Source organism: Eriocheir sinensis, chromosome 18 (assembly GCF_024679095.1).
Source record: "Eriocheir sinensis breed Jianghai 21 chromosome 18, ASM2467909v1, whole genome shotgun sequence".
NCBI lineage: Eukaryota > Metazoa > Arthropoda > Malacostraca > Decapoda > Varunidae > Eriocheir > Eriocheir sinensis.
In genome coordinates this window covers 5,382,862-5,405,804 of record NC_066526.1, presented here as the reverse complement: position 1 = coordinate 5,405,804, position 22,943 = coordinate 5,382,862, and the positions used below count along the sequence as shown (strand labels likewise).

At 44.1% G+C, this 22,943-nt stretch overlaps 1 protein-coding gene across 4 annotated transcripts in view; it reads left to right on the top strand.

Moving 5' to 3' along the window:
• The window catches only part of LOC127000252 (uncharacterized), a 65,058-nt gene that overhangs the window by 40,881 nt on the left and 1,234 nt on the right, over positions 1 to 22,943 (top strand). For 3 of the 4 annotated variants that reach the window (XM_050863700.1, XM_050863701.1, XM_050863702.1), the window contains exons 3-15: positions 7,514 to 7,593; positions 8,239 to 8,359; positions 9,367 to 9,521; positions 10,304 to 10,466; positions 11,527 to 11,630; positions 14,985 to 15,076; positions 16,437 to 16,605; positions 18,096 to 18,238; positions 18,880 to 19,052; positions 19,153 to 19,310; positions 19,646 to 19,878; positions 21,369 to 21,633; positions 22,023 to 22,102. In XM_050863700.1, the coding sequence (XP_050719657.1) occupies positions 7,515 to 7,593; positions 8,239 to 8,359; positions 9,367 to 9,521; positions 10,304 to 10,466; positions 11,527 to 11,630; positions 14,985 to 15,076; positions 16,437 to 16,605; positions 18,096 to 18,238; positions 18,880 to 19,052; positions 19,153 to 19,310; positions 19,646 to 19,878; positions 21,369 to 21,633; positions 22,023 to 22,102 (1,935 nt within the window). In that variant the 5' untranslated portion in view covers position 7,514. The remainder of the gene's footprint in view (positions 1 to 7,513; positions 7,594 to 8,238; positions 8,360 to 9,366; positions 9,522 to 10,303; positions 10,467 to 11,526; positions 11,631 to 14,984; positions 15,077 to 16,436; positions 16,606 to 18,095; positions 18,239 to 18,879; positions 19,053 to 19,152; positions 19,311 to 19,645; positions 19,879 to 21,368; positions 21,634 to 22,022; positions 22,103 to 22,943) is intronic. The other variant, XM_050863703.1, reaches the window with a different exon arrangement.

The window sequence follows — 22,943 nt, the reverse complement described above, 5'->3', positions numbered from 1 at the left end:
ACGAAAAGTAAAAGGGAGAGAAAATAAAACAAAAAATAAGGACCATGTCACGAAGGGTGTTGCGTAAGAGGAAATGGAGAAAGGTAACTATTAGGGCGAGAAAAAGGGCAATGAGGGCACGTGACGAAGGGGACGAAGAAGGCAATTAAAAAGAAAATTAAAAGTCGTGTCTGGACGGGAGACGAAAAAGTGGAGGGGAGGAAGGTTAGAAGAGGAAGGCGAGGAGGAGGAGAAATAGGAGGAGGAAGAAGTGGAGTTCGAAGAGTAAGAGGAGATTAACATGGAGAAGAAGAAAAGAAGACAGAAGTAGGAGGAGGAGAAAAAGGGGAGAAAGAGAAGGACAAGAAGGAGGAAAAAGATAACGAAGAGGAAAAAGAGAGGGAGAAGGAGATAAAGGAAGAGGTGACGGAATAGAGAGAAGGAAAAAACAATATAAAACAAAGAAACGGAGGAAAGGAGACAAAAGATTAAGAAAAAAACTAAAACATCAGAGAGAGAGAGAGAGAGAGAGAGAGAGACATGGTAGGTGGTCGAGTCATGCTCTGTTGAACACAAAACACACGTGCCCACAGGATACTTCTCTCTCTCTCTCTCTCTCTCTCTCTCTCTCTCTCTCTCTCTCTTCATTATCGCCTTGGGATATTTGTATAGTCATTAGACATTAGACAAAACACACACACACACACACACACACACACACACACACACACACACACACACACACACACACACACACACAAAATGATGACACGTTTATTTTCCTGATTTGGTCTCTGGGTTTCCGTGAGTTTCCTTCGTCACGCGGCCGAGTGGTAATGACTGTCAGCCTTAAAAAATGCACCCTTAAAAAATGCACCAGACCTGTGGGAACTTCGATTTGCCTCACGTCTTATGCTTCGCCCGGCACAAAGAATCGACAGAACCATGACAGAAGCTGGTATTCATTGATTTGTTTTCACTTGCCACAAGAGCAAAGATAATATGATTGCTTTGTCACACCTCCTTGTTCCTTAAAAATGCCCAAGATCTGTGGGAACTGCGATTTGTCTCACCTTCTTTGCTTCGCCGGGCTGAAAAAATCGCCAGACATTGACAGAACCTCGTATTTATTGATTTGTTTTCACTTGCCACAACAGCAACGATAATATGATTGCTTTGTCACACCTCCTTGTTCCTTAAAAATGCCCTAGATTTGTGGGAACTGCGATTTGCCTCACTTTATTTGCTTCGCCGGAGGAGGGGGAGGAGGAGAAGGAGGAGGAGGAAGTGGAGTTCGAAGAGTAAAAGGAGATGAACATAGAGGAAAAGAAAAAGAAGACAGAAGTAAAAGGAGGAGAAAAAGGGGAGAAAAAGAAGGACAAGAAGTAGGAAAAGATAACGAAGAGGAAAAATAGAGGGTGAAGGAGGTAAAAAATCGCCAGAAGCATTGATAAAACTTCGTATTCATTACATCGTGTTCACTTGCCACAACATCATCGAGAGTATGAACCTCATCACACCTTGTCCCTTAAAAGATGCACCGGACCTGTGGGAACTGCGATTTGCCTCACGTCTTTTGCTTCGCCCGGCACAAAGAATCATGATTGGACCATTTATTCAGTGGATCGTTTTCACTTGCCACGACAGCAAAGAGAACATGATTGAAAGTTGTGTAAATCTGCCTGTGAATGTGAAGGAGAACTGTATGATTTGTATGACGTGTAAATCAGAATAATAGTGTAAGTGTATATGTAGGCGACAGATGATTTATGTGTGTACATCTTACTGGGAAATACAAAAGGATGTTTAAATTTCCTCGGTGGGCAAAGTTAATATCTTTTTATAACCAGACGAATTTTCTCTAAAATTTACTTCAATAATGGTGACTGAGTTCAAGAAGGCATTGCAGGAGTGGGGTGAGATGGCAAAGAACACACACACACACACACACACACACATACACTGTGTTGGGGGGGGGGATGGGAGTTGTGTGTGTGTGTGTGTGTGTGTGTGTGTGTGTGTGTGTGTGTGTGTGTGTGTGTGTGTTTGCTTCTGGGTGCTGGGTCGTCGTTTTTCAACTTACACCGCTCCGTAGCTCAGTGGTTAAAAGTTCTGCGCTGCCTGGCTTTGCGGCCTGGCAAACGGAGATTCGAGCCCCGCTCAGGCCGGGATTTTTCTGCTGACAAGGAGAGGTTACTATCGTCCATTGACCAAGGGGGATGAGGTGTGTTGTGTGTGAAGTTTTCAGTCCGGCTCGTGATCAGGCCGAGGTCAATTACTCACACACAGAACAGACAAGGGGTGGGGTAACAAAGAAACACACACACACACACACACACACACACACACACACACACACACACACACACACATCAGAAAGGCTTTAATGATCTACAGATTAACCCCGCACCGCAGCAGGAGAGGAAGAGGCCTGAGAGGGACACTGAGAGGGACGCCTTCCGTGAACATGGTCGGCGTCAATGGCTCAGAAAGAAACCAATTTGCGTGTTTGAATCGCTTCCAATAAACGCGTGTGTCTCGCAGCGATGACTAAACAGGTTCCATAACGTGATTCGTCGTTTTCTTTTAGAGATTTAGGAGCTCTTTTTTACGGGGGTCCTGAAAGTTTTTTATTACCGTGTGTGAGGAGAGGGGGGTTGTGTGTGTGTGTGTGTGTGTGTGTGTGTGTGTGTGTGTGTGTGTGTGTGTGTGTGTGTGTGTGTGTGTGTGTGCTTCTGGGTGGTGGGTCGTCGTTTTTCACCTTAATTCGTCACGGGACAGGACGCCTCGTTTCGGTGTCTCTTGTGTTGCCGCTTCGCTTTTTTATTACACTCTCGATACAAGGCTGGACGGAAGAGTAAAGAATAGGAAATAAAAAGAGTAAAACTGAGCGCTACTTTAGTCCTTCTTTATCATTAACTCCGCCTTTTTTCTTTGCTTTATCCTCTCAATACAAGGTTAGACGGAGGAGTAAAGAATAGGAAATAAAAAGAGTAAAACTGAGCGCTACTTTAGTCCTTCTTTATCATTAACTCCGCCTTTTTTCTTTGCTTTATCCTCTCAATACAAGGTTAGGCGGAGGAGTAAGAAATAGAAAATAAAAAGATTAAAACGGAGCGCTATTTTAGTCTTTCTTTATCAATAACTCCGTATTTTTCTTTGCCTTATCCTCTCAATACAAGGTTAGGCGGAGGAGTAAAGAGTAAAAAATAGGAAATTAAAAAGAGTAAAAGGAAACAGCGCGCTACTTTGATCCTTCTTTATCCTTCACTTTTTCCCCACCAGATGGCAGTCGATCATTAACTCTCTCCCTCGATCCTTCGGGCAATTTTCTTTTCTTCGGCCGAGGTACTCTTAATGGCTCCTGATGTCTTAAGTCCTTTATATCTTTCGTTTTTACCCACCATATGGCAGGAGACCATTCGTATCTATTTTCTTCATCCATCTACTTCGCTTTTCAAACTTGCTCTCAATGGCTCGTTTTCAAGGGCTCCTGATTTCTTGATTCCTTCTTAGCCTTTACTTTTTTCTACACCAGATAGTAGACCATTCATCACTCGCTTCTTCATCCATCTACAACGCTTTTCAAACTCCTTCTTAATGGCTCATGGTTTCTTTAGCCTTCTGCAACCTTCACTTTTCCTCACCTGATAGTAGGGTATCGTTCGTCCTTTTTTTCTGCCGCTATCTACTACGTTTTTCAATCAATCAATCAATCTATAGGGGCATACGCAGCGGGGTGCGTTGCTTCGCCCACCCTATGACGCTAAGTCCGGGGGTCCCTCCGAGCAAGTCTCCATGCAAGCCCCCTTCCCATTCTGAGTACCTCTAGGCAGGATCTATCGACTTGCTGAAGCCATGAACTCTGTGAGCGTCCCCTTGGCCTCCTCCACTCAGCATTGTCTCTTACAGAGACAACCCGATGAGCAGGATCAGCTTCTGGGTAACGTGCCACGTGCCCGTATAGCCGGAGTTGAGTTGGCGTTGACGGACTATGCAGGTAATATATGTCGAATCAGTCTCACGCAGTAATCGCTGATTTGACGCAAAGTCATTACAGGAATGATGCTGCGTTGATATTTATTACCAAAGGCATCAATCCGCCTCTCCAAGTCCGCGTTTAGTGTCCATGTCTCACAGCCATAGGGTAAGACAGGGAGCACAAGGAACTAAAAGATCCGGATTTTTGTCCTTCTGCACAGGTATCGACAACGCAATATTCTCGTGCTGAGCGAGTCCATAACGCTTTTCAAACTCCAGCTAGAATGGCTCGTGGTTCCTTTAGTCTTCTTTAACCTTCACTTTCCCCTACCAGATGGCAGCCAGGACCGATTGTACGTTCCCTCGTCCATCTTTCAGTTTTTCGTCCTTCGAATATTTTACCTGCTCGTGCTTTCTTGTGTGTGTGGGGGGGGAGGGGGGGAGACAGCAGATCGTACATTCCTTTGTCCCTCTTTCAGTTTTTCATCCTCAAATATTCAAACTGCTCGCGCTTTCTTGCGGGGCAGACAGCAGATCGCATATTCCTTCGTCCACCAATGTTTTTCACCCTTCCAATATTTTACCTGTTTGTGCTTTCTTGCGGGGCAGACAGCAGATCGCACATTCCTTCGTCCATTAATGTTTTCCACCCTTCTAATATTTTATCTGTGTGTGCTTTCTTGCGGGGGAGAGAGCAGATCGCACGTTCCCTCGTCTATCTTTCAGTTTTTCATCCTAATATTTCAACTACTCTTGCTTTCTTGTGGGGAATAAGTGATTGTACATTCCTTCGTCTATCCATGTTTTTCTCCTCCTAATATTTTACTGCTCGTGCTATCTGGCGTAGGAGACAGCAAATCTTACATTTCTTCGTCCATTCATGTTTTCCACCCTAGTATTTTAACCTCTCGTACTTTCTCGCGGGGGCCAGCGAAGGTTCCTCAAGGTAGCGTTATGGGGTGTTCTTGGTGTTCTTGCCTGCCTGGGGTGCTTAGCGGAGGCAGGCGGCGTGTAGCGGGTGACGGAGGGCTGATGTTCGAGTCCCCGGCGTCTCCGTTAATGCTTCTGGTCCTGTTAAGCCACAAGCCCTCTGGTGGTGACTGGTGAAGGGGTGATGAAGATAGCGAGGGTGTGACGGACGTGCTCTCAGAGGCTTCCATAGAGGTTGTCACGTTTTGTTTTTGTTCACTTTTTTGCTGTTGTTTTTATTATCTGTTCCGTTGTATTGCTGTGTGTGTTGTGCTGTTGATTGTTGTGTTATGGTGGCAGTATACCGACGGCCATTAAGTACGGACGTTACGCCTCTTGTTCTTGTTGTTTGTTCTCGTTGTTCTTGACTACTGTTCTTGTTTTGTTTTGTTTCCATTCTTATTACAGCCATTCTTATTTTTTTTTTGTTGTTGTTGTTGTTGCTAGTCTTGTGTTAGTGTTGTTTTTCTTATGGTTCGTTATTTCTCTTGTTCTTGAGTGGTCTTTATTGAATTAACGGGTGTGGTTGTTATTCCTGTATTATATTGTTCACATTGCCATTCAAATTAAGGGGCGTTACGATATTGTGGCGTTGACTCTCTTGACTTTTTCATTGTTTCTGTTGCCTCCTTTTTCCTGGCGCATTGTGGTGGTTATGGTTGGGGTGACGGGGACTTATAGGTCGGTATTATAAGACGCTTTTGCTTCTAAAATCATCTATTTCTAAAGGTCAAAGAGGGGGTCAGTCGAGTTCTAATGAGTGTTTCTTTAGGCTCATGGTACAGAGGAAGGGTCAAACTACCACCAGGGTCATAAAACTACTCCTGGAAATCCCCACAACTCCTACGAAAGCCTTGTCAAATAGGTGTTTTTGGCCAACGAAATGTCTTATAATACGACCCATACTTTCCTAACTCCCGAATGTTGTTGCTTATAAAAACATACACGAGAAAATAATCATATAATTCCTGAGAAGCGACAGCGACTTCAACTTTCCATCCTTCCTTCCTCCGTCCTTCCCGCTGGGCCGTCACTTAAAAATAAACACTCGGGAAGGAAAAAACAAATAACATCCCTGTCTCGTGCTTTCCCCTCGCCGCGCCGCCGCCAGCTGCGTCACGTTGCGTCAGGGGACAAAACATTAGAGGAGGGATTTCCGCGCCGCTTTCACGCCGCGGCGAGACGAGAAAAATCTGCCTGCGTGTTCCGTCCTGCTGCCGACTTGCGTCCTGTTATACCGTGCTGCGTCAGGGTGGTTGTGACAGGCTGTTTGTGCTTCTTCCCTCGCGGACTGTCACTGTTTCCTTATTTGTTTCCTCTCTCCGTTGTTCCTCTCCTCAATACTCATCCTCAAGCATCATTCTCCTCCTCTTTTGTCTACTGTTTTTCTTCCTTCTCCTCCTCCTCCTCTTCCTCTCTTTCTCCGTATCCTCTCCCCCTTCGTTGCTCTTTTCCTCAGCCGCATCCTCGGCCATTATAAGCTTCCCTTTTTGTCTCCTTTCCTTCCTCCTGCTCTTTCTTCTGTGAGCTTCCCTTACGGCCTACACACTGCTCCCTCGTAGTTCCCTTGCTGCTGTTCTCATTTTTTTCTTATCCTCCTCTCTTATCCTCTCCTTATCCTTGGTCATTACCCTCTTCCTTTTTGTCTCCTTGTCCTCCTCCTTTTTATCCTCCAGTGAGCTTCCCCCGCGGCCTGCTACTGTTTCCTCGCTACTCTTCTTATCCTCTTCTTATCCTTGGTCATTATCCTCTTCCCTTTTCCTCTCATCCTCCCTCTCCTGTTTCTCATCTTCTTTCTCCTCCTGTGAACTTCCCTTACGGCCTGCTATAGTGTTCCCTCGTAGTTCCCTAGCTGCTATTCTCATTCTTCTTGTCCTCTTCTTATCCTTGGTCATTATCCTCTTCCCTTTTCCTCTCATCCTCCCTCTCGTGTTTCTCCATTTCTTTATCCTCCTGTGAGCTTCCCCCGCGGCCTGCTACTACCCCCTCGCCAGTAACAACTAACCAACAGAAGAAAAACAATAGCCGAGTCAACGACAATAATAAAGGAAACAAAGAAAAACAAAACAAAACAGGAACAGCAGAGTCAACGACAACATCAATAACAACAACAAGAGGCGTAACGTGCCTAATGGCCTATCCTATTCCTCATTCTCGGTCATCACCCTTTCCCTCTTTGCCTTCTCCTACTCCTCCGATTCTTTTATTTTTCTTTCCCCTTATTCTCCCTCACCCTTCGTTGCTCCTCTCTTTATCCGCATCCTCGGCCATTATACTCTTGCCCTTTTGTCTCCTCTTTCTCATCCTTATCCTTCTCATTCTCTTTCTCATCCTTATCTTCTCTCCCCTCGTTGCTTCTTTCCTTATCCTTGGTCATAATCCTTTTGTCATTCTTCTTCCTTCTCCTCCTCTTCCTCTTTTGTCTCATATTTCTCCCTCTCCTTCATCCAGTCTTCCTCCTATTTCTCCTGATGATAATAATAATAATAATAATAATAATAATAATAATAATAATAATAATAATAATAATAATAATAATAATAATAATAATGACAACACTGATGATATTTTTTCTTCTTTCCAGAATGCCGCAACACAACAGACGCGCTTCTTTACTGGTTATCAAGTTGACGTTGTTCTCACACCTGTTCACGGCGGCCTCAGGTGAGTAATCGATTGCCTGTCACGTTTCTTCTTTAATGATTTTCGCATTTCTTTCCTAGTCAGTAAAACATCTCTTTCGTCGTTCGGCATAATGTCTGAGCTAATAATCAAACATGGCTGAGAAAATAGTATAACTGCCCTGAAACTTAGTCACCTTTTCCTGTTGAAAGACCAATAATTACAGAAGTGCTAAAAGTTTTAACCGAAATTAACATATCTACAGTTCATATTATAAAGTGACGGTAAATAAATGTTTCAGGTTTCTTTACAGTTTCAAAATATGATTCCAGTATACTTTTAAGCATCTTGTATTCCCAGATACTTACAAATACTCTTACTTATTTGTAACTAAGGCCCACATTCTCAAGCATATCGGAGATTACACACCCAGATTTAATAAAATTTTCGTTGAGGTTGTACGTATTTCCATGGGTAGCTATATATGTCTAGTGATAGTTTGACAAGGCCTTTGCACCTTGGATGTAAAAAAAAACACTCATGAGAATCCAACTAACCTCCTTTGCGGTCTTTGGTAATATTTGTTATAAGAACCGAAAGCGTTTGAGAATACGAACATAAATCAAAGGTACTTCAGCGTATATTCCTTCCCTTCTGACACCTTCGTTCCCCTTTACCGCCTCCCAGGGCAGTGTCGCGGAACAGAAACGTTCGAGAAGGTGTCGCGGGCAACCCTGGAGGGCGTGGAGAGGGCGCCGCCGCTCTTCACGTACTCGGGGGGCGCGGTGACGGCCGGATGCCTCGACAGGTGGGTGGAGGGGTAGGTGGAGTAAAGGGGGGAGAGGACGGGAGGGGGGAAAGAGGAAGGGAAGGGAAGGGAGGGGAGGGGAGGGGAGGAGAGAGAGAGAGAGAGAGAGAGAGAGAGAGAGAGAGAGAGAGAGAGAGAGATCAACAGACAGGTAAACAGATACACAATCACACTCACTCAGACAGTAAAACACACACACCAAAAAAATAAACAAACAAACAAACAAACAAATATATAAACCTCCCCACACAAAAATGTCATCTCCCCCATACAAACACCAACTAACACACACACAACCTGTAAAAAGATAATACTACACAAACCCACAGATAGACAACAATACAGACATCAGTAGCGGTTACATCCGAGTGAAAGCGACGTAAGTACAGGGTTGACAGCTGATGAGGCGCGGCAAGATATCACTGATGACAAATTTTGGCGGTAAATCACGGCCGCGGGTTACGCTTTGAGAGCCGTAGAAATACAGGTATGAAAGGGAGAGTGAATGGCGACATCTCACTCAGACAGGTATCAGTTGTGGTGGTGGTGGTAGTGGTGGTGGTAGAAGTAGTAGTAGTAGTAGTAGTAGTAGTAGTAGTAGTAACAATATCAGTATCAGCACCTCTCTCTGCTGCATTTTTCTCCTCGTTTATTATCTTCCTCCATTACAATCTTTCCTTCCTGCCTTCATCTCCATCTCTCCTGTTCTCCTTCCCATCCCTCACTCCCTCTCTCCCATTCAATTTCTTTCCATCCATTCCTCCCGCCCTCACTCATATCCCTTCTTCCCTTTTATCTATTACTCCCTACACACTATCTCTCGTCTCATTTTTTCCCTCTTTTTACATAATATTTTCATCCTTTCAATCAACCAGTCAATCAAAATCAATTTCTACTTATCTATCTATCTATCTACGTATCTGTCTATATATCTATCAATCTATTTGCCTATCTGCCCTGTCTCTCTATCTGTTTACAATCTAATTCTCTATCTAACTCTCCTGCAGGTGCCGCGAGTCCAGGTCATGCTCAGGCTTCGTCGTGGACTACAGCAGAGAGGCATGCTTCCCCCTCAGCCCCGTCTTCCCCCCAGCAGGCCCTAACCCCAGTCCCCGCCCCGCCGACTACCCCGTCAGCTACTTCCAGAAACTGTGTCTGACTGGTGAGTGAGTGAATGAGTGAGTGAGGGAGGGAGACGGTGGATGAGTGAGTGTGTGAGTGAGGAAGATAGGGAGGGAGGGAGGAAATGTGTGTGTGAGTGAGTGAGTGAATGACTGATTGAATGACTGACTGATGGATGGAATAAAGGAAGGAAGGTGAATAAGAGGAAAAATATCCATTATACTTCACATCCACCTCTCATCCATCTCAAAATAATCATGAAATCCCTCCCTTACAACCCTCATCTTATTCATCCATTCACTCATTGCATCTACATTTTTCCCCTTCTATTTCCTCCCGTTCCATATCTTCCTCCATTACAATCTTCCCTTCCTGCCTTCATCTCAGCCTCGCTCCTGTTCTCCTTCCCATCCCTCACTCCCTCTCTCCCATCCTATTTCTTTGCTCCTCACTCATATCCCTTCTTCCCTTCTATCTATTCCTCCCAACACACTATCTCTCCTCTCATTCTTTCCCTCTTTTTCCATTCCACTCCCAGCATCACCCTTGCCACGCCTACATATGTTAATTAATCTTCGCCACACTCATTCATATATATACACCCATGCATCCATTACATAACTCCCTACTCCTTCCCCTTTTATTCCCTCTCATTCCCCTTGAAAGCTCCCATCACACACCCAGACTCACCCTCCCATCACCCCTACACATAAATCTCCCCAAGCCCATTACATAACACATACATCTCTCTCCTTCCCCTCAACTCCCATCCCACCTTCGGCCTCACTCTCGCCACGCCTTCATTTTAATCACTCCCCTCAGGCCCGGCGTGCGGCAAGGCGTGGATGCTAGAGCGAGTCGTGGGCTTTGAGATCGACGGTTACGACGACTTGGTGCTAACGGAGGTGACGAGCCGAGTGAAGTGCGCCGAGCTGTGTCTGGGCGAGAGGAATTTGAGGTGTCGAAGTGCAGAGTACCATGAAAGGTGAGACGGTTGTGGTGGTGGTGGTAAAATAGTGACTTGATTTTCACGTAATGCTGCCTGACCTGCTGAGTTATGCTGATGCCTGCTGACACTTCCTGACCAGTTCCTGTCTTCCATTTCGCAATGCTGAGTTTTACTGACATCTGCTGATACCTTGAACACTTTGCTGACTACTGCCGACTCGTTCTGAATTATTGTACCTTGCGAACTAATGCTGACCTCTACCGAGTTATGTTGACCCCCTACCAGCCTTCCTAATGCAATGCTGAGTAATTCTGACCCCTTACTAACATCTCTAATGCATTGCTGAGTTATGCTGACTTCTTACTGACCTCTAATGCACTTGGGTTGACCTCTTGCAGATCTCAAACACACTCCTCAGCTATACTGACCCCAAAGAAGCATCCTTAACACACTGCTGAGTTATGCTGACTCCCTACTGACTTCCCTAACACCCTGCTGAGTTATGCTGACTCCCTACTGACTTCCTTAACACACTGCTGAGTTATGCTGACTCCCTACTGACTTCCCTGACACCCTGCTGAGTTATGCTGACTCCCTACTGACTTCCTTAACACCCTGCTGAGTTATGCTGACTCCCTACTGACTTCCTTAACACCCTGCTGAGTTATGCTGACTCCCTACTGACTTCCTTAACACCCTGCTGAGTTATGCTGACTCCCTACTGACTTCCCTAACACCCTGATGAGTTATGCTGACTCCCTACTGACTTTCCTAACACCCTGCTGAGTTATGCTGACTCGCAATTGGTCTCTCAAACACATTGCCGAGTTGTGCTGACCCCCTACTGACTTCCTTAACACTTTGCTGAGTTATACTTAACCCTTACTGGCCTTCCTAACACATTGCTGAGTTATGCTGATCACCTGCTAACCTCACTAGCACGCTGCTGAGTTATGCTGATCCTAAACTGGCCTCCCTAACGCACTGCTGAATTATGCTGACCCCCTAGTGACTCCCCTAACACCTTGCTGACTTATGGCTACCCCCACCCTCCCTAACACCCTGCTGAGATGTGCTGACTTATGCTGCCTTCCAGAGACCGCGTGTGCCGCCTGAGCCGCCAGGACCGCCGCACGCAGCCCCTCAGCTTCCGGCCCTCCAGCTCCTTCGTCCACTACATCGAGAACCAGTGTGCCGGGAGTGAGTGATCGCCTGCGTCACCTTCGTTATCACCTTCACTATTACCACCACCGTCACCATCACTGTCACCCTTACTATGACCTTCACCTTCACTATCACCTTCACCACCATCATCACCATCACTATCACCTTCACAATCACTTTCATTATCACCTTCACCATCACCTTCACTATTATCACCACCATCACCATCACTGTCACCCTTACTATAACCTTCACCTTCACTATCACCTTCACCACCATCATCACCATCACTAACACCTTCACAGTCACTTTCATTATCACCTTCACCATCACCTTCACTATTATCACAACCATCACCATCACTGTCACCCTTACTATAACATTCACCTCCACTATCACCTTCACCATCACCTTCACCATCACCTTCACCATCTCCTCCACTATCACCTTCACCATCACTTTCACTATCACCATCACTGTCACCTTCACCATCACCTTCACCATCACCTCCACTATCACCTTCACCATCACTTTTACTATCACCTTCACTATCACCTTCACCATCACCTTCAATATTACATTCACCACCACCTTCACCACCAGTCACCACCATTATCACCACTACGATCACCTTCACCATCACTTTCACTATCACTTTCACCATCACCTTCACCATCACCTTCACTATCACCTTCACCATCACCTTCACCATCACTTTCACTATCACTTTCACCATCACCTTCACCATCACCTTCACCATCACCTTCACTATCACCTTCACCATCACTTTCAATATTACATTCACCGTCACCTTCACCACCAGTCACCATCATTATCACCTTCACTATCACCTTAACTAGCACCTTCACCATCACTTTCAATATTACATTCACCGTCACCTTCACCACCAGCCACCACCATTATCACCTTCACCATCACCTTCACTATCACCTTCACCATCACTTTCACTATCACCTTCACCATCACCTTCACTATCACCTTCACCATCACCTTCACTATCACCTTCACTATCACCTTCACCATCACCTTCACCATCACCTTCAATATTACATTCACCACCACCTTCACCACCAGTCACCACCATTATCACCACTACTATCACCTTCACCATCACTTTCGATATTACATTCACCGTCACCTTCACCACCAGTCCCCACCATTATCACCTTCACCATCACCTTCACTGTCACCCTCACCATCACTTTCATTATCACCTTCACCATCACCTTCACCATCACCTTCACCATCACCTTCAATATTACATTCACCACCACCTTCACCACCAGTCACCACCATTATCACCACTACTATCACCTTCACCATCACTTTCACTATCACCTTCACCATCACCTTCACCATCACCTTCAATATTACATTCACCACCACCTTCACCACCAGTCACCACCATTATCGCCACTACTATCACCTTCACCATCACTTTCACTATCACTTTCACCATCACCTTCACCATCACCTTCACTATCACCTTCACCATCACTTTCAATATTACATTCACCATCACCTTCACCACCAGTCACCACCATTATCACATTCACCATCACTTTCACTATCACTTTCACCATCACCTTCACTATCACCCTCACCATCACTTTCACTATCACCTTCACCATCACCTTCACTATTACCTTCACTATTACCCTCACCTTAATTTTCACTTATCACTCCTACTCACATCCTATTAATCTTCATTACGACCATATTTACTGCATTAACAATGAATTTTATCACTTTCACTATTACACTCATCACCTTGACTATTATCACCTTCATTTCACTCTCACTCCTACTAACACGTTATTAATCTTCATTGCTATCATTTTCACTGCATTATCTATCACTTTAATCACCTCCACTGCCACCTTCACCATCATTTTCATTGCCACTATTACTCCTGCGAATACTGTTTATATTGTTACCACTTAATGCATTCACTACCACTTTCATCATCACCTTCAGTATCAAAATCATATCTTCATTGCCATCTTAATTTATCTGCTGTTCTTGTCACTATTCTACATTCTCACGCTTTATTTTCCTGCTCCTCCTAATCATCATCATCACCACCACATCAGAGTCACTATTGCACCATCATGTCATCACCACAACACAATTTTCTTTAATAACCCACAAACTCTCAACCACATTACCTTCACTTGGACCAAAAAATGCTTGAGCTAACGACCCATCCATCTCCTCCCTTCCCCTCTTGCCCCCCTTCCCCCCTTCATGATCTAACACAATAGTAACTCGCTTTCTACACCTTCCCATGACGTTGATTAAGAAGATACGTACCTCAGTTAATGACCTATCCACCCACACTTTTCCTTACATCTTAATTTAATTCTCCTACTTTTTGTTTTTGTTTTCCTTCACTTGCAATATATTTTTCAACAGTTCTTTTATTCTCTCCTCAGTCTGCCTCTTTTCTCCTCATTCTTTTTTTCTTTTCCATTGTATATATTTCGCAAGTGTAGGACGTTTTCCCTCCTGGACTTTTCTCCCTTTACATTCCCCCGTTGGACATTCCCATCTCGACATTTCCCCCTTGTATACAGGTTACTCAACTGCCCCGGTGCAAATTTAAGTGATAGGATGGTAGTTCATATATAAAGACAATTTCATAACTCAGTTCACACACATGTGCCCTCAATCGACACGTGTGAGAACTGGATTAGCGCGTTCTCACACTTGGTTACCCACAATCATCCATCTCGGTGGTCACTCATTGATATATCAAGGAAAGACTGTTCTTTAGTGCCCCTTGCCTTGATTGAGGAGGGACGCTGGACATTACGTGGTATCGGTGACGTATTTAAGATAGATCCGTTGAATAAAACAAACTTTCGCTCCAATGATTATGTAAAAATGAGGGAGAGGGGAAAATGTCTGAAGGGGAAAAGGTCCAGAGGGGAATATGTCCAGGGGGAATTTGTCAGAGGGAAAATGTCGGGAGGGGGAGAAGTCCAGGGAAAAATAAGACCGCCCACCATAATCATTATCTATCTCTCACCTCGCTTTCATTCCTTTCCAATCTAACTGGCAAAACTATTCCTTTAAATTTTACTCTTATCTCCAGAAACTCCACTGCTTTATTTCCTTTCCCATTACACACACACACACACACACACACACACACACACACACACCTGTTCTATTTACCCCATTCTTTCTCTTTCTCTTTTCTTTCACCATACAGCCTCTCCTTCCTTTTTTTTTTTTTGGCCTTTTCTTCACTGAGTCCGTTTGTTTCATCACCTATCGCCTCCTTCTCGTACTATCACTTTCCTTCCATCTGCAGCTCCTCTATTCACTTCTCAGCCCTAACTTTCCCACACCTTCCTTTCACAGTTCCTCTGCAACAAAACTGTGAGTATGAGGAGTTTGCGGAACAGGATCTTGGTCACCCGGACTTACAACTGTCCCTCACGTCCAAAGATGAGGTGAGTAGTAGTAGTAGTAGTAGTAGTAGTAGTAGTAGTAGTAGTAGTAGTAGTAGTAGTAGCAGTAGTAGTAGTAATTAATAGTATATACCAATGAAAATAATATTAATAATGATAATAGTGTCAAAAAACTTATGATTAACAACCTCTCCATAATTACTCTCATAACATTGATTTATAACTATTAATTCACTTAACTACCTTTCAATACCAAGAGAAGCGCGTGAGAAGGATTAATCACTTCCTTATCCAAGTTTTTATCCAACAACTCATTACATTAAATAAGTACCAATCAATCTATCAACACATCCATTCATCGACTTATCATACTACACAATTCATTAGTGTTAAAAGTGAGATACACCAAATAACATTAACCACCCAATTACATCATCCACTGATTAATCACCTTATTACTGCCAAACAACCATTAATAATAATCATCCATTTACAACACCCATCACCTTACTAATCTTCCTACTCACATCTCCGCTAGTCTCCGAAGATGAGCACCGAGGACAAGCCCATTTATCACCCTATTACTGCCAGACATCCATTAATAACTACCATATTACTTCTACTCATCGCCTTTTAATTAACCTAAACCCATGTCTCAACTACTCTCCGGAGATGAGCACAGAGGCCACGCGCATTTATAACCTTGTTACTTCCAGACGTCCATTAATAACCATCAAATTACAGCATCCAATTTTCACCTTAACTCATTTCTCCATTAGCCGCCGGAGATGAATACTAAGGTCATGCTCATTTATCACCTTATTATATACTCATCAAAGAACGGATACGACACCCATTAATTACTACCTTATTACTATCATCAACTCATCTTTCCACTAGTCTCTGATGAGGATTGAGGCCACGAGCAGCTATAACGCGTACCCCAAAATTACTTTTCTCCACCAGTGCCCATTTATCACGCTTCTCTGTTAGGCATCAATAACACTCAGTTACAACATCCATTTATCACTTTGGTTACCATATTATCAACTCATCTCGCCACTACCCTCCGGAGATAAGCACCGACGCTACACGCCTTCATCACCTTATTACTTATTAAACACCTATTCGCAACACCCATTCATATCACTTTGTCACCTTTTTTTAACCATTTCTTCACTTGTCTCCGGGGATGAGCACCGAGGCCATGCGCATTTATGACCCTATTACTGTCAGACATCCATTAATAACCACCCAGTCACATCCATTTACCACTTTATTAACCTTCACACAATTACAACTCATTACAATATTAACCTGAAATCAACTCGCCACTAGTCTCCGGAGATGAGCACCGAAGCCACGCGCAGCTACAATGTATCCCTTTCCTTTCCCCCGCCAGTGCCAAGCCGCGTGTGAGAGTGAGGAGACTCTGAACTGCCGCTCCTACACGTGGCTGCCTAGGGCGGGCGCGTGTCGGCTGTCGGGGGACGATATGGTGTCAGCGGGGTCGTCAGCAGTGGTGCCCTCCCCCGGCGCCTCCTACTACCAGAGGGCCACCTGCTTGGACCGTCAGTATCTAAACCCGCCTCTCTCTCTCTCTCTCTCTCTCTCTCTCTCTCTCTCTCTCTCTCTCTCTCTCTCTCTCCAGGTGATTTCTATAGTGACAATTATCAAACGAATGTGATGATGCTTGTTACTTGTATTCTCGTTCGCCCCCTCCTCCCCCCCCCCCCCCTCCTCTCTCTCTCTCTCTCTCTCTCTCTCTCTCTCTCTCTCTCTCTCTCTCACACACACACACACACAAGCACACACACACACACAGAGCAATACTCTCTCCGTATAACCAGGAAATTTATCATTGGTTGAAGACAAAGCTCACGGCTGCACATTAGGCTAAAACCTTTTACATATATTTTTCATCTATAAATCACGTAATCAACTCTAGTTTGGACATTAGCGTTGCATTCCTTTATTCCGTTTCATCGTAATATAGTTAACCACCGAACTCTCACGACTGATAGATACTAGGCTACATCTTACATTATTCTTTACTTAATAATTACTTCCGTATAATATTTTGTTCTCTCTTAAAGCAATCAAAGTAGTCTGAAGCCACAATACACCTAATCATATGGACATTAGCGATTCATTCATACATTCTGCTTAATCGTAATAGGTAACCAGCGACCACTCACGGTTGATGGTTTATTTGGCTACAATTCATTATCATTATTCTTTTTTCGTTAACTTTTACCTTCGTGTCTCAATACAAAAAGTCTATAGCCCAGACAACCCAAAGAGAGAGAGAGAGAGAGAGAGAGAGAGAGAGAGAGAGAGAGAATGGAGGATAAAGGCAACACGGAAGGTGGAAAACAGACAATTACAACAAATAGGTCATACTGAGGCACTCTAGCAGACGACAATAACAGCCTCTCGTGGAAGTAGGAGACAACCAACAAAAACTACAATGGACACAAAAATCTTGGCTCTGACTCCTTTACCTTGCTGTTGTGACGCCTCGGGGTACGGGCACGGCTTCCAGGGGCGTCCACACTTCACCACAGCACTGAGTAATTCCCTAAAGCACTCTCACTGAGAGTCCCACGTGACTGAAGGCTTAGGGCGTCGTCTTGTCCCGTTCCCGTCGCGATATGGAAAGACACTAAGCCGTTGGTTCTCTTTGCATTTATATAAAGCACTATTGTTATTATGATCTGTACTCTCTCTTTGCTTCCTATGACTAGTTGATTAAATATATTACCAATAACTTGATAACTTTTCTAAGATATTATTTGTTAACTAATTGTTAGAACGCTGTCAGTCCCCACCTTCATAGAAAACGGTCGCTTGAAAACCTATTTGAAGGGTAACTCGTTTTATTGGCCATTATTATCCCATAACTAGGTAAATAGGTTGATCACCATAATGCTTTATATTTTTTTCTGAAATACATGTTTATAGAACCCAATACGTCTCAAACTTCCTAGAAAATGGTTGCCTGATAACTCATATTCAGGTTAGTTAGCCATTAGCACACTTTTTTTTTCCCCTTTTTCAGTACGACTGTCGTGCACCGTGGACGCCATGACGGTCAAGCTGTACACGCCGGAGCCGTTCAAGGGGCGCCTCTTCTCCCAGGACTACCCTACCACGTGCAAGTCCAACGACAAGGCCAGGACGGAAACCGCCCTCGTCATCAACGTAAGTCATCAAGTTTTCTTTTTGCTGCATTGCGTTATTTACTGTTGTTGGCATACAATGCAAGGATGAAGATATATGTTAACATAAAAATATAAAGCCTTCTACTGATCATATTCTACGTTACATTTCTCTTGAATATTTATAATATTATCTGATATTTTTTTTCTGAGAGTTTATGAAGGTATGCATTTTTTTTTCTTTCTTTCCTTACCTCACTCTCCAGGTCTTGCGTCTTATAGATAAAATCAAAGGACGGTTTAGTTATTGATTTAACTAGCTAAACCTGCATTAAATTATCATTCACAAAACAGCTTGTAATATCACTCATCTTCATTCGTGACTATACACAAATAATTTAATTCACTTTGTTACACCAATTCTCAACAGTTCACAAAAGAGTATGTCAACCCAGCATAAAAAAAAATATAACTATACCGTTATGCTCTTCAAATACACTATCCTGTCTCAATACCATCATCCTGTACTCTCTCTTTCTCTCTCTCTCTCTCTCTCTCTCTCTCTCTGTGTGTGTGCGTGTTTTAACCACAATCAGCTCCAACGACCACCAAGGCCACGCACAGCTACATCATATGCCCCCCAACTTTACCTTTACTTAACCTTTGTCTCTGGTGTGCCCGCAGTTCCGCGACCCCGAGTGTGGCACCGTGGACGAAGGGGGCGGCGTGTACAGCAACGTGGTGGTGGTGCAGCATCACCCGGTCATCCAGCGACGCGGGGACAAGGCCATCAAGCTGCTCTGTCTCTTCCAGGCCACCAACAAGACCGTCACCGACTCCTTCAACTTTATAGTGGAGTAAGTGAAGTGGTAGTGGTGGTGGTGCGCTCTCTCTCTCTCTCTCTCTCTCTCTCTCTCTCTCTCTCTCTCTCTCTAACACCCTCCCCTCGCCCCCCAGCAGTACCTTCCCCGGTGGAGGCGTCGCCACGGCCATCGTCAACGCTACCGCCCCGTCGCCGAGGATTCGTCTGCGCATCGTGGACCGCTCAGGCAACGACATCAACGGGGCAAGGCTGGGCGAGGAGCTCTACCTCAGACTCGACCTCGATGATGACAGTGAGTGCTCGAGGGCTTGGTTTGTAGGGTAAACTCTAAGGATCTAACTTAGGTATCTGAAGGCTGAGAAAGAAGGAACCTGCGTTTGCTGTTCTCTTATAGGTTTTAGTAATGCTTGTGAAAGGATTAAGATGAGATACTTATAGGGTAAGGAACTTTGACTGGTAAGAAGGAAGAAATGGTTGTTTATAAGGCAATAAGTGAATTTCTCTGTGCTCGAGCGACTTAAAAATTTAATCTGATTTGGATCTGGGATAAAATACTTATGATACGATAGTAAAGACGACCAAGAGGAACCTGTGTGTGTGTGTGTGCTCAGGTGTTCACTCCCCCAGGTGTGTACGGGATCCTGGCACGTAACTTGGTGGCCAAGAGCGGCGACAACAGCGACTCAATCACGCTCCTGGACGAGAGAGGCTGCCCCGCCGATCCCGCCATCTTCCCGTCCCTGCAGCCCATCCCCAACTCCCGAAGCCTCCAGGGCAAGTTCGAAGCCTTCAAGTTCTCCGAGGACCAGGTCGTGAGGTTCCAAGTCAACGTTCAGTTCTGTCTTGAGGAGTGCCAGCCGGTGAGTGCCGAAGAACTAGCGATGAAAAAGGTGTCAAGATATAAGCGGTGACGGTAGACGTTCTAATGCAGTCACGATATAAGCTTATGCCTTATGTTTGAAGGAGTGCCAATATTATAGTGCCTTAAGGGGAGCGTCTGCCATGTTCTAAGATATTATCAGAGGATCACCATTTTCTCACAGGTGATGTGTACCTTGAGTAGGAACATCATGTACAGTTTTGGTGAAGATTTGTTGAAAAAAAAAAATTTATGAATTTTTTTTCAAAAATTTCAAAATTTTGAAATTGAAAAAAAGCATATTTAGAGTTTAGATAGCTCAAAAATAAAAACACCACTGGAACGGGCATACAAAATAAGTGTATTCCTAGAGATTACTTTTCCATTATCTTTTTTTTTTTTTTTTTTTTTTTAAAAATTTAAACTTAGAAAATTTATATAAAAATTTTGATGATGTTTATCCAGATTCTGATCACTAGCATTTATAGCTAATTTTTTTCTCTTTCCAACGCTATCTTTATGTTTGTGCTAGGTCCATAAATAACTTAGAAATATCAAATAAATGCGCGTGTGACCCTGTTTTGAGAAAACGAAGGAAAACTAAATTTATCGATCGCCCATCGATTCTGCTCTCCGATGACAATGTATTGGTAATGAATGTCAATGTAACTCTAACCCTGTGTAAAAAAATATCCACTATTGCAAAAATTACGGACATAAAAGCACTGATTCATGTATGCATATTTTGGCGCGTAAAGCGCTCTGTATGGCAACACTACCAGATATTTAAAGGGCCGCCAGACCGCGCGAGGATTTAAATTTTAAAACTAACCTTATCCCTGGTAAAGTGAATTTCGAGGAATTAAAAATATTCATCAAAAATACCCCCCCAGACGCTCCCCTTAAGGGTTATTAGGGAAGAAATGCTGATTGACCAGAGGACATTTATTTCTTTTAAAGTGGAGAAAAGGTGATGTTTTTTTATGTATTCGCCTATGGCACCGGTAGGGTTTCTTGGCGCCAGCCCGTCGTGGCGTAGGTAAGTGTTTATAGTGGCGCCATCTTGCATTGGCTCATGCTGCCCCCTGGAGCTCATCTTTGATTCTAAAATCTAGAGTCCGGTAATAGGTGGTCTTCTGGACAGCATGTGGGTAGTCTTAGGCCACTCGGCGGTGACTGAAAAATCCCAGTTTTTGGCACCGGGCGGGGCGCGAACCCATGTCGTCCTGGACGCGGCGCTGTCACCCTATCCACTTAGCCACCGCCTCCCTCTTATAATTACGTCATCGTCAAACCCTTCACAAATCCTTTTTTCTACAGTCTACTTTTCTCATATCCTTTTGTCACGCCTCAGCCTACTCTTCACACATCCTTTGCACGTTATAACCTACCCCTTCATACATTTTTACAGTAATATCCTTGCCATGACACAGTGTAAACTTCACATATCCCTTCCCCCATACAGCCTAATCATTCGCCCATCCTCCCCAGGCTCAGTGTGGCTCTGTCGTGTCCTATGGCCGAAGAAAACGCCGAAACCTGAGGGGCAAAGGTAGCCTGTTGACCCTGGGAGGAGAGCTTACCCTTGTGGGGGGAGAGGTCACGCTGAAGGAGGAGGAAAAGGAGGACGAGGACGACGTGGAGGTGCTGGGGGCGGAGGACCATGTGTACCACGAGATGCCGCTGCAGAAGGAGATCCTCGTGGAGAGCACCAGCGTGAAGCCCCTCAAGTCAGGACTACTGCCGGAGGAGACGGGTGAGAGAGAGAGAGAGAGAGAGAGAGAGAGAGAGAGAGAGAGAGAGAGAGAGAGAGAGAGAGAGAGAGAGAGAGAGAGAGAGAAGAAAAAAAATAATAGAAGGAAAGAAAGAAAAGGAAGAAAGAAAAAAGTGAAAGAAGAAAAGTATGAATGAATGAATGAATGAGTGAAAGAATGAAAGAAAGAAAGAATGCAATAGAAAAAGAAAAATTAAGAGAAAAGAGAGAAATGTAGACAACAGAGAAGAAAATAAATCCATATTAAATAAAACACCCGACATTGTAAAACTCAAAGAAAAATACAAATGTTATACAGAAGACAACAAATACACGTTAGGGATATCAGTACAAAGGAACCAGATACCAACATGTCCTTTACGTGTCCGCAGAAGCCCGCCGCCTCGCCGACCTGGTGTGTACGTCCCGCGAGGTGCTGATCGCCATGGTAGTGTCCGCTGTTATCGTGCAGGTGAGGCTGGGGTGTGTCGAGGTGCCCCCTCCCCTTTACCGTTCTTTTCAGCTCTCTTTCTTTCGGTGCAAATCTCTGCCTCTGTGGTGGATAGTGGAGTGTTTCCCATGTGGTATTGGTAAGGATATTCCCTCCTTAGGTGCATGACTTTACATTTTTCTTCATTGGATTGTAGCAGCCACTTTTTGATCCATTCCTGCAGGTTTGTGATTTCTTCTTGTAGGAAATCCGCAGTCTAGGGGACGAAAACACTGACATCCCCCACAAAAAAACTCTTTCCACCTTCCCTCATCACCTTTTACCGTAGAAGTCAGATAAAGAAATAGAAGAAAGTGCGGGAAGGCTACAGAATCCACACATAGCAACCTCCACCAGTATACTCTTTAATAGATAAATAAAAAAAAGAATATCAGAATACAGCACTGAAAGGTTCCAAAATCAACACTTTCCATAGTCCCCGAAACTTCTTTACCGTAGACAATAGATAGATAAATAAATAGAAAAACGAAATCCGTATATGGCTCCATAAACCACACTGTTCTTCCCTCCTTATAATTTTACCACAGATAATAGAGATAAGAATAAAACAGTAAAGAGTTCCACAACCCACACTGTCCTTCCCTCCTTACAATATTAGTACCATAGAAAAAATATATATAGCTAAATAGAAGAATAAAGTAGTAAGGGCTACATAACTTATACTGCCCACCCTCGATTAATATTTTCACCGTAGATAATAGATAGAGATAGATAAACAGGAGAATAAAATGGTGGAAGGCTAAAAAAATCCACGCTCACTAATCCCCCCAAATAGATAGCAAGAAGAAAGCAGTGAAAAGCT